Here is a 12,500-nt window from a genome sequence, read left to right as displayed (position 1 = left end):
GTCTCAAAATGATCTTGTGTTGCGGAAAACTAACCACACTAATTTGTGATATCTAATCATGATCATGTGTCATTTAAAATGTCTCCAGACATAGTGTGTGCACGAGCAGATCCTGTAAAGCCAGGAATGAGTCTGCTGAGAGTCACGGGACAAAAACTCAGGAAATGCAGAGAGAAATGTGGGATTTTTAAACAAGAGAGGAAACATGGACATATAATATCTCTCTCAAGTATGGAGAGCAGATTCCACTTGTGTTTCCATAAAGGTGCAAGACTTGTATACAGCAGTGGTGAATCAGTGGTGAATACAAATCCCCCGGAAGCTGATTGGAACTCATTAGGATTCATCCTCTGGGGAGCAGGAATGTCAGTAGCTGTTGGGATGCCTCCCTCTGGACTGAACCGGAGTGTTTTAATATAACGTAATGTTTAAACCTGCAGAGTGAAGGTGAGCTCCAGCTCCGCCTCCATCAGGCCGTCAGCAGGAAGCAGGAGATATTCCCCGGATCTCAGGGTCCGCTTCGAGCCCTGAGAGACAGAACCAGGATCAGGTGTTTGTGGGGTTTAACATGAACTCTATAATGATGATACAGAGGGGTCGAAGCTCAGGCTGAAGGGGAATCTTCTAAATAAAATATACAAAACAAGAGGAGGGGGTGTTGGGAGAAAAAACTCAAGATATTCTCTGCCATTTGAAAAGTTTCTTCCAGTGTGCCTTTAATCACATTTAAGTTTGGATTTATTTTCTCATAAATGTGCAACATAAATCAAATGTTTAATTTCCCCAATCTTCAATACATTGGAGTATTTCTGATACCTTATGATACCTTGATTAGTTACACATTTCCCGGAAACTGCACAACTCAACCAAATGAACAGTATCTCAGGTTTAGTTCTTTGTACACATGTTGATGCTTTTAAAGAAATAACTAAGACTGGGATCAGTTATTGAATCATCTGCACAGAGAGCGTTATTGAAACCAGCTCAGACTCGTGAAGAAGGGTTCAGTGTTTGCACAGAATCTGATATCCACCTGGATCTTCACAGCGATGACGACGGAGCTCAGCTCTCTGTCCAACTCCTTCAACACCATCAGCCGGGTCACCGTCAGACTGCACTGCCTGAAGAGAGGAAACACCGTCAGACTGAAGAGAGGAAACACCGTCAGACTGAAGAGAGGAAACACCGTCAGACTGAAGAGAGGAAACACCGTCAGACTGCACTGCCTGAAGAGAGGAAACACCGTCAGACTTAAAGTAAACAGATATGGTTCTAAACTGTATTGAAGTAAACATGTATTGTTTTGAATTGTATTTTAGTGAACATGTATTGTTTGAACTGTTTTAAGTAATCACATATATAGATATTGTATTCTCACTTACAACTCACTGACCCAGAGATCCTGTTACACACACATACACCTCCTCCCACCAGCACACACACATATTCTTTTCAAGGTTCTTTCTGGGCATCAATATATCTGTGTACAATGTTTGGTTGTCTGGGAAAGAATAGTTTGTGTGAAATATTCCTTGGGAAAGTAAAGGAGTGAATACAGGTGCAGAGATAAAGATTGACTCTGCCCTTGTGAAACTTCAGAATCTCACGCTCTGCTCAGAAGAAAACATACTTTTTCCCAGAACTCTGATTCGCTGTATTGGACCCGACCAGAAGTGAATCCAACCAGTAGAAACACCTGGGGGAGTGAGCAGCTCACACAGTTCCTCCCCACGGACTCTCTGATTCGCTTCGGAGTAAAATGGGAAGGAAGAAGTCAACACATCTCCGCCGCAAAATATGAATATGAATACTGTTGTTTTTGCATGTAAAATGCTTCTTGTTTGCTGACTGGCTGGTCCCGATACCTGTATCGCACCGCAGTAGAAACCTGAAGTCCGGAGTACTCTGTAAAACTTGTATACGTGTTTTGTTTCTTACCAGTAAAATCAGATTATTGTTATAACCTTTAATTCCGGTGTTTTGAATTCCTTTCTTTATTAAATATAACCAGCCTCATCTAACGAACGGCGCGTAGCGGAGGGGGGGGGCTTTCAGCCACCATCCAACAGTGTTTTCTACAACAGACTGCACAGCCTGAAGAGAGGAAACAACAACACAACAGAAACCTCCATAAACACAGTTATACTCTCAAACACACACACACACACACACACACACACACGCACACACACACACACACACACACGCACGCACACGCACGCACGCACGCACGCACACACGCACGCGCACGCACGCGCACACACACGCACGCACGCACGCGCACGCACACACACGCACACACACACGGTGATGGAGGGTCGATGTGCAGCAACAGAGCTGGAGAGAAACTGAGGAACCCTTATTGTGTTTTCTCTTATATATATAATAGTTATAAATCATGCAAAATGACAATAAAGACTCAAACAATTACAAAGATATGCAACGAGGAGCAAAGTGGACACAAGAGAAAGGGATGCAACGAGGAGCAGGGGCAAAGTGGACACAAGTCAAGGGGATGCAACGAGGAGCAGGGGCAAAGTGGACACAAGTCAAGGGGATGCAACGAGGAGCAGGGGCAAAGTGGACACAAGTCAAGGGGATGCAACGAGGAGCAGGGGCAAAGTGGACACAAGTCAAGGGGATGCAACGAGGAGCAGGGGCAAAGTGGACACAAGACAAAGGGATGCAACGAGGAGCAGGGGCAAAGTGGACACAAGACAAGGGGATGCAACGAGGAGCAGGGGCAAAGTGGACACAAGACAAAGGGATGCAAAGACACATATTTGAAGTCTAAATACGTTCATGATGACTCTCTCACTGCCAGAAGGGCCCAGGGCGGTTTACAGGAAAAAACATTTTGAAATAAATACTGAATTCTGCGATTTTCAGAATCAAGCTCAAATGCTAAAGTGGACCTATCATGCTATATTTGAATAATATAGCATGATATTCATGTATAAAAGACGTACAAAAGTGCATTTTGTATGATAGGTCCCCTTAAGTAAACTGCTTCCATGAGCTTTCTTTCTTGGATAGCTAGTTTAAGTGATGTATCTATCTGGAAAGCTAGCTAGTGCATGTTAGCTATCTAGCCAAAGATATCCCCAAAGTGGTGGCTTGTGTTTTGTTCTCATAGCTCCTCACGTCGCAACCCAACACCAAATATGAGTTATTTGGACAAAGTAATCGCATATTGGTAATATGAATAGTTAGTTACTTTCTTGCCTGAACAACTATTATAACGTAATCCCAGTTCATTTAAAAGCTTTAAAAGTGTTTATTTGGAAAGAAAATGTTGACGAAGCTGGGTGATAAGCAAAGTAATAGCACTTCTGCTCTAAAATGTAAGTTTGAACACAGTTGAAGGCGAGGAGGAGTCGCTCTGGTTGAAAGGAAGTTAGAGACTGTTGAGCTGCTCCTCCTGAGATCGCATTAGCAGAGGATCAGAGAGAGGAGCTAATCCATGCTAACACCTGCTAATCCATGCTAACACCTGCTCACCTGAGCGCAGCACGAGAGACTGCACTGTAATATCCTCTGGGAACAGGGTTTTAATACTGGGAACCACTGAGTATTATATATTCTAGAGAGTATTTCACACTTTGCCCCTACTACTTTTACTTCTGTCAAATATTTGAGTACTTCTTCATCCCCCTGTAGCTTCATGCCCCTGTAGCTTCATGCCCCTGTAGATATAAGATAATGAGATGTAGGTGCTTTTAAAGTGTATTGTATTTTCACAATTGGGTTTATTGTCTTTATATTTTATAACTTTGCGTTGGTGTATAAAAGCACATTTTAAAAAGAAGGGAAGATATATAAATAGTATAAAAGAAAATATGTATTTGACATGTCTGACTGTAATTTCAGTTCATTATTATGACCTTATAAAACAAGGACCATGCATAAAATAAAATAATAACATAACATTGTATGTACTGGCTCCATCTGCAGTCCCTGAGGTACACAACTATCACAATAACAATTATATTTAATTATGACTTTTGTCTTTCATTTCAAAACATTGTTTAATTGTTTCATAATGCTGCGACTCGCCTTTTTATATTTAAAACGTGTAATTATTTTGTTTGAGATGTTTAATATGTGTGCTCACTAAATACAGTTTGTCTCTTAGCTAATATGTGTCCCCTCTGTGGGACTGATAAAGGAGATCTGATTCTGAGGACAATTGTTTTTCTGAGGACATTCAGCATGTTATTCTGCAAAAGTCCCTCATTCTTTATGTGTACGATATATGTCCAAATAAATAAACACGGAGCTCCCTGACCAGGCAGCAGCTCCTTCTCTCCCCACGATCAGCGCCTCTCACCTGGGCACGCAGCTCGGGGAGCACCGCTCCATCTCCCAGGTCGCGAACAGGCTCATCGGCACCGGGGCGTCCGGTTCCCCGGGGACAGAAGCTCCGGAGCCCGGGGAGAGCAGCGGGTCTGTCCCCGGGGGGAAAGCAGCGCTGCCCCGGACTCTGTCTCTGTCTGCAGCCGCTGCCATGGCTCTCTCTCCGGGCAGCAGGTCGCTGTGAAGCCGGGCAGCAGCGAGAGGGGCGGGGCTCACTGATCCAGAGTCAGAGGGTCAGAGAACAGGGGGTTAGAAGTACACAGTGTTGTACTTCAGTAAACGTAGAAGTACTCAGTGTTGTACTTCAGTAAAAGTAGAAGTACTCAGTGTTGTACTTCAGTAAAAGTAGAAGTACACAGGTCTTGTACTTTAGTAAAAGTAGAAGTACTCAGTGTTGTACTTCATAAAAGTAGAAGTACTCAGTGTTGTACTTCATAAAAGTAGAAGTACTCAGTGTTGTACTTCAGTAAACGTAGAAGTACTCAGTGTTGTACTTCAGTAAAAGTAGAAGTACACAGGTCTTGTACTTTAGTAAAAGTAGAAGTACTCAGTGTTGTACTTCAGTAAAAGTAGAAGTACACAGGTCTTGTACTTTAGTAAAAGTAGAAGTACTCAGATATTGTACTTGAGTAAAAGTAGAAGTACTCAGAGCGTGTACTTTAGTTAAAGTAGAAGTAGCCTACTCAGATCTTGTACTTGAGTAAAAGTACAAGTACTCAGATATTGTACTTGAGTAAAAGTAGAAGTACTCAGATCTTGTACTTGAGTTAAAGTAGAAGTACTCAGATCTTGTACTTGAGTAAAAGTACAAGTACTCAGAGCGTGTACTTGAGTAAAAGTAGAAGTACTCAGATCTTGTACTTGAGTAAAAGTAGAAGTACCAGAGTGTAGGAATACTCTGTTACAGTAAAAGTCCTGCATTCAAAATGTTCCTCAAGTAAAAGTATAAAAGTATTATCATCAAAATATAGTGAAAGTAGAGACAGTAAAAGTAGTCATTGTGCAGATTGGTCCATTTCAGAATAATATATATGATATGTTTTATAATGATTGATCATGAAAGTGTTCTCAAAGCTGGTAAAGGTGCAGCTAGTTTGAATGACTTTGTATACTGCAGGGTAGCTTGTGGATTTACTCCAGGTGGAACTAAAGTCTGATTTAACACTTGGTTATATTTCACATCATTCATCCACATCTGTGAAGTAACTAAAGGTATTAAATACATGGAGTGGAGTACAAGTACACCATGTACCTCTGAACTGTAGAGGAGTAGAAGTACTCCATGTACCTCTGAACTGTAGTGGAGTAGAAGTACACCATGTACCTCTGAACTGTAGTGGAGTAAAAGTACACCATATACCTCTGAACTGTAGTGGAGTAGAAGTACTCCATCTACCTCTGAACTGTAGTGGAGTAGAAGTACACCATGTACCTCTGAACTGTAGTGGAGTAGAAGTACACAGTAGCATAACATGTAAATACTCAAGTAAAGTACAAGTACCTCAAAAGTGAAACTGTATATATGCATTCTATGGTACTTCATAGGCTTCTACTCCACTATATTGCAGAAGCCAGTATTTTAATGAGTATTTTACTTTTGATACTTTAAGTACATTTTGCACTTTTGTGCTTACTTGAATTAAATTATACATTTAGGATTTAGGACATTTACTTGTACTGGAGTTTTAACAATAATGTGGTACTTTTACTGAAGTAAAGGTTCGGAGTACTCTGACAGGTTCCTGTGATTTCTGCGGGTGTTACAGGTGAATGAAAAATGTAAAACAGAGCAAAGTCAAACTAATTCTAACACAAGGCATGCAGTGTAATCCAAGTCTCATTTGTCCAGTTCAAGTACATTTACTTCAACTTTGAGGAATTTGTACTTTACCCTAGTATTGTCATTTTATACTACTGCATACTTCTACTCCACTACTTTTCAGAAGCCAGTAGTGTACTTGTTACTAGCTTTCAGCTTCAGTGTCAGATTCAGATGTTTTTTTGGTTCGGGAAATATCAATGTGACAATAGGATTATTACCAAAAAGAAACAAGACCCTCCTTCTAAATCCTAGGATCACCTTACATTTTATATATATATACTGTATATATATATACTGTATATATATATATACTGTGATGGCTTACTTCAGAAGGAGGTTAATTAGGAAAGTTCTTGATTAGTATTTGACCAGAATGTTAATGTTCCCTGGGTTTAACAGGAATGGACCCACAAGCAATACAAAAAAGAAGGTACTTTCTAATCTCACCAACATCTACATGTGATGATACTTTGTTCACTGCAGGGTTGTATTGAGCAGTATCCATCAGTCAGAGTCAGCATGAGAACAGTAGAGTCTCCGGTCGTTGATAATTACTGACCGAGTTGTTAGAAGTCGAGCACTGCAGATAAATAGTGGCTGTTCAGAGTTTTACTAGTTTTGGAATAAAAGAATAGAGGATTTAAACATCAGGAAAGCCAATACTCCACTCACTGTTCTTTAATGTTTGAAAGAAACACACTGCATCATGTTGTCAGATAATATTCAACAGCTCTCGGGTTTACATCCTCCAGTACAGAGCTGCAGTTCCTGTGTTGGACCCTGAAGGCAGCATCTCCCTGGTTCTGTGTTGGACCCTGAAGGCAGCATCTCCCTGGTTCTGTGTTGGACTCTGAAGGCAGCATCTCCCTGGTTCTGTGTTAGACCCTGAAGGCAGCATCTCCCTGGTTCTGTGCTAGACCCTGAAGGCAGCATCTCCCTGGTTCTGTGTTAGACTCTGAAGGCAGCATCTCCCTGGTTCTGTGTTATACCCTGAAGGCAGCATCTCTCTGGTTCTGTGTTAGACCCTGAAGGCAGCATGTCTCTGGTTCTGTGTTAGACTCTGAAGGCAGCATCTCCCTGGTTCTGTGTTAGACTCTGAAGGCAGCATCTCCCTGGTTCTGTGTTAGACCCTGAAGGCAGCATCTCCCTGGTCCTGTGTTAGACTCTGAAGGCAGCATCTCCCTGGTTCTGTGTTAGACCCTGAAGGCAGCATGTCTCTGGTTCTGTGTTAGACTCTGAAGGCAGCATCTCCCTGGTTCTGTGTTAGACCCTGAAGGCAGCATCTCCCTGGTTCTGTGTTGGACTCTGAAGGCAGCATCTCCCTGGTTCTGTGTTGGACCCTGAAGGCAGCATCTCCCTGGTTCTGTGTTAGACACTGAAGGCAGCATCTCCCTGGTTCTGTGTTAGACCCTGAAGGCAGCATCTCTCTGGTTCTGTGTTAGACTCTGAAGGCAGCATCTCCCTGGTTCTGTGTTAGACTCTGAAGGCAGCATCTCCCTGGTTCTGTGTTAGACCCTGAAGGCAGCATCTCCCTGGTTCTGTGTTAGACTCTGAAGGCAGCATCTCCCTGGTTCTGTGTTAGACCCTGAAGGCAGCATCTCCCTGGTTCTGTGTTAGACTCTGAAGGCAGCATCTCCCTGGTTCTGTGTTAGACCCTGAAGGCAGCATCTCCCTGGTTCTGTGTTAGACCCTGAAGGCAGCATGTCTCTGGTTCTGTGTTAGACTCTGAAGGCAGCATCTCTCTGGTTCTGTGTTAGACTCTGAAGGCAGCATCTCCCTGGTTCTGTGTTAGACCCTGAAGGCAGCATCTCCCTGGTTCTGTGTTAGACTCTGAAGGCAGCATCTCCCTGGTTCTGTGTTGGACCCTGAAGGCAGCATCTCCCTGGTTCTGTGTTAGACCCTGAAGGCAGCATGTCTCTGGTTCTGTGTTAGACCCTGAAGGCAGCATCTCCCTGGTTCTGTGTTGGACTCTGAAGGCAGCATCTCCCTGGTTCTGTGTTGGACCCTGAAGGCAGCATCTCCCTGGTTCTGTGTTAGACCCTGAAGGCAGCATCTCCCTGGTTCTGTGTTGGACCCTGAAGCCAGCATCTCCCTGGTTCTGTGTTAGACTCTGAAGGCAGCATCTCCCTGGTTCTGTGTTAGACTCTGAAGGCAGCATCTCTCTGGTTCTGTGTTAGACTCTGAAGGCAGCATCTCTCTGGTTCTGTGTTAGACTCTGAAGGCAGCATCTCCCTGGTTCTGTGTTAGACCCTGAAGGCAGCATCTCCCTGGTTCTGTGTTAGACTCTGAAGGCAGCATCTCCCTGGTTCTGTGTTGGACCCTGAAGGCAGCATCTCCCTGGTTCTGTGTTAGACCCTGAAGGCAGCATCTCCCTGGTTCTGTGTTGGACCCTGAAGCCAGCATCTCCCTGGTTCTGTGTTAGACTCTGAAGGCAGCATCTCCCTGGTTCTGTGTTAGACTCTGAAGGCAGCATCTCCCTGGTTCTGTGTTAGACTCTGAAGCCAGCATGTCTCTGGTTCTGTGTTAGACCCTGAAGGCAGCATCTCCCTGGTTCTGTGTTGGACCCTGAAGGCAGCATCTCCCTGGTTCTGTGTTGGACCCTGAAGGCAGCATCTCCCTGGTTCTGTGTTGGACCCTGAAGGCAGCATCTCCCTGGTTCTGTGTTGGACCCTGAAGGCAGCATCTCCCTGGTTCTGTGTTAGACTCTGAAGGCAGCATCTCCCTGGTTCTGTGTTAGACCCTGAAGGCAGCATCTCCCTGGTTCTGTGTTGGACCCTGAAGGCAGCATCTCCCTGGTTCTGTGTTAGACCCTGAAGGCAGCATCTCCCTGGTTCTGTGTTGGACCCTGAAGGCAGCATCTCCCTGGTTCTGTGTTAGACTCTGAAGGCAGCATCTCCCTGGTTCTGTGTTAGACCCTGAAGGCAGCATCTCCCTGGTTCTGTGTTAGACCCTGAAGGCAGCATCTCCCTGGTTCTGTGTTAGACCCTGAAGGCAGCATCTCCCTGGTTCTGTGTTAGACCCTGAAGGCAGCATCTCCCTGGTTCTGTGTTAGACTCTGAAGGCAGCATCTCCCTGGTCCAATGGTATCTCTCCATGTGATTTTGGATGATTTATGTCCGAAAATAATGTCAGTGTCAAACGTTTATGATACCAGTGGGGTATTAACTGAAGTATTTTATGTCATAGAACAAACGGTTAAAATCTCTTCAGACCTTAATTCCGGACAACAACCAAAATCACATTCAGAAAACCATTGACCTCCAGACCAGCGGACAGGAAGTGAGGAGATACTGCTGCTGTTTCTAAACAACACATTACAGAACATCATGATTGACGTGTCTCTTTATTTGAAGTGTACTCACATTCACACACACATACACACTTATATGTTCTCAAACATTTGGATCCACCGGCTCAGGTTGAAGAGTCTCTGTGTGAAAGAGTTTGTGTTCTCGGTACAGCGAAGACCTTAAAACGGCTTCAACGCCAAACTCTGGATCCTCCTACGCTTCTAAACTTATGTTTTAAAACTAACTACATATCAAACTCAGTGCAGATATTCATTGAGGTGCAACACTCCGGCTCCAGTCACTCAGAAAGTCCTGCCGTTTCAGACAGCATGACCTCCCTGCTGTGGTCGTGTAATACTTAAAGGTACAGATGAAGCATTCATGATACATGTTATTGTTCCAGAGGTATGTAAGGATGAAGATAGTCCCGTCTCTGAGGCTCTCAGCCGACAGAGAAAAGTCCAACAAAGACAACGGAGAAATGCACAGAGAGGTTTAGAGTCCTGAAGGAACCTTGGGGGCTTTGAAAACCCACTAAAGATGTTGAAGCTCTAAAGGGAGACGACACTCAGTCAGCTTTATCCAAACTGTGGTGTTGTTTGTTTGGCAGATCGCTTAGTCCTGTTGTTTATTCCAAGCGAAACTGAAGCTCAATGTCAGTGAGTCGATCAGTACACATCCAGGTTGTGGGCCTCCTGGATGTGCACGGAGTCGACTGACTTCTTCTTCTGGGGAAGTTTGAAGAGAGAACATACAGAACACGCTAAGGGAAGCCCATCATGACGGAAACCAAACCAGATGAAATAGAAAGAAACCCTGAAGTATTGACATCACCTGTTTTGGACTGGCTCTTAAAGAAGACTCCAAAGAGACGGATCTTCCACACAGCTGTACTTCGTAAAAACTCAGAAACATGTTACTCACTTCTCTAAAGTACAAAAGTATTATCTACAAAATGATCTTAAAGTTTGACAAGTAAAATAACTCTTTCTGCAGTAAAATGGCCTCTATGATATATATATCATATTATTAGATCGTGCGCAGCATTTTACAGCTGTAGACAAAAACAGTTCTGACACATGATTCACGTTTACGACTTTCTGTCTTTACTTTTCTTATATTGGATCATTTTACTTGTTGTCCCTGAGACTGAAAAAACTGCACTTGAATAATCTCCAGAGATACATTGTGTTTGGCATTTATCCTGTTTCTTTATTTTGAAGAGTAACTGAGGCTTTAGAATAAACGTAGCGCATTAAAACACATTATTTTCATTTGAATTCACTTAAATAGTATGAAAGGGAAATGCTAAGGTAAAGTACAAGTACCTCATAATTGTACAGTACTTAGTACAGTACTTATTAAATGTACTTAGTTGCTTTCCGCCACAAGCAGAATCTAATTAGAACTCATTATAACCCATTGGAACACCTTAGAACCTTTATAACCCTTAATAACCTTTGGAACCATTTGGAACCTATTGGAAGCAATTAAACCCCTCTAGAATCCATTAATACCCATCATAAGCCATTGAAACACTGTGGAACCTATTGGACCCCAATGGAACCCTTTTAGACCCTTGGAACCCTCTAGAACCTTTATAACCAATTGGAACTCTATATAACCCTTTGGAACCCATTGGAACCCTTTAGAAAACATAAGAACATGTTAAAAACCATTGATTCCCAATAGAACCCATTGCAACCCATTAGAACCCTTTGGAACCCTTCGGAACATTTATAACCAATTGGAACTCTATAGAACCCTGTGGAACCCTTTAGAACCTATAGGACCCCAATGGAACCCTTTAAAACCATTGGAACCTTTGTAACCCAATGGAACTCTATAGAACCCTTTGGAACCCTTTAGAACCCATTGGAACCCTTTGGAACCCATAGGAAGCCTTTGGAACCTTTTAGAAAAAACATAAGAACACATTCAAAACCATTGAAACCCATTAGAACCCATTGTAACCCATTAGAACCCTTCGGAACCCATTGGGAGCTCCATCAGTTAATCAGGAACCGTTTTTGAGCCTCTGCAGCAGAACGTTAGAACCCCTGGACGTGACAGTAGGCCTCCAGCGAGGAGAACACGATGTACAGGAGCCACAGGCTGAAGAACAGGCAGCTGGTCAGGATCTTTGGGACCCGCGGCCCGCCCAGCTCGCCCCCGATGGAGGGCCGGCGCCGGTACAGGAGCACGCCGAAGCAGATGAAGGCGAAGCTGCAGAAGAGCGTGACGGAGAACGCCAGGGTTCCCGGGTCCACGCGGAACTCCTCGCCGTGGATGGCGTGGTAGATGGCGGCGATGGACCAGGCCACGCCGATACCCAGGAACACGTTGACGGCGTTACTTCCTGTCACGTTGCCGATGGAGGCGTCAGCGTATTGGTCCTGGATGGCAGACACTTTACTGGCAAAGGTGTCTGAGGGAGAGAGAGGGAGGGGTTTGAGAGGAACTACAAAGCAAGATCCACAGACAGGGTTTCTTTGAGTTAGCTGACACAGCCTGAAACTCTAGTCAGAGATAACGGGTTCTACTATCTAAGTTAAGCTATCTATTCTCCTCAGGCTCTGATCAGGTTCTCATGAAAGAACGAAACTAACTTGACTAGTTTTTCTGGAAGTCCCAAACTTTTAAACGTCATACTCAATTGTTGCATTAGGGTCTTTACACCAATGTTCAGCGTTCAAACAGCATTAACACTAAGTGTGGACTTTCAGGCTTTAAATCATTTTACCACATTTTAAATGCAAGTAAACGTCACATTGATGAATGATATATTAACTATGAATATATGTCATGTGCCAGATTTATAGGATGTTTTTTTTTACTGCTCAGAAAAAAACATGTTTGTTTATCAGACGGGGGGGGGGGGGGGGGGGGGGGGGGGGGGGGGGGGGGGGGGGGGGTGGGGGGGGGGGGGGGGGTGGGGTGTGGGGTGGGGGGTGGGTGGGTGGGGGTGGGGGGGGTTGTGTTTTTTTTGGTTTTTTTGTTGTTGTGTGTTTTTTTGTTTTTTTTTTTCGTTT

General features: G+C 43.9%; 2 protein-coding genes across 2 annotated transcripts in view; both read right to left on the bottom strand.

Annotated features, from left to right (window-relative positions):
* Positions 1-4,438, bottom strand: part of LOC117484603 (phosphofurin acidic cluster sorting protein 1-like) — a 26,174-nt gene extending 21,736 nt beyond the window's left edge. The window contains exons 1-3 of the mRNA XM_034133035.1: positions 4,331-4,438; positions 1,034-1,121; positions 435-527 (exon numbers count right to left, since the gene is read on the bottom strand). Coding sequence (XP_033988926.1) covers positions 435-527; positions 1,034-1,121; positions 4,331-4,386 — 237 coding nt within the window. The 5' untranslated portion in view covers positions 4,387-4,438. The remainder of the gene's footprint in view (positions 1-434; positions 528-1,033; positions 1,122-4,330) is intronic.
* A 5,064-nt stretch (positions 4,439-9,502) lies between these two features.
* Positions 9,503-12,500, bottom strand: part of LOC117484610 (sodium/calcium exchanger 1-like) — a gene marked incomplete in the record, with an annotated part of 27,674 nt that continues 24,676 nt past the window's right edge. The window contains 1 exon segment of the mRNA XM_034133044.1: positions 9,503-11,896. Coding sequence (XP_033988935.1) covers positions 11,520-11,896 — 377 coding nt within the window.

Source organism: Trematomus bernacchii, unplaced genomic scaffold (genome assembly GCF_902827165.1).
Source record: "Trematomus bernacchii unplaced genomic scaffold, fTreBer1.1, whole genome shotgun sequence".
Lineage (NCBI taxonomy): Eukaryota > Metazoa > Chordata > Actinopteri > Perciformes > Nototheniidae > Trematomus > Trematomus bernacchii.
Note: the sequence above shows the minus strand (reverse complement) of the source record. Positions and strands in the feature narration are given on the sequence as shown.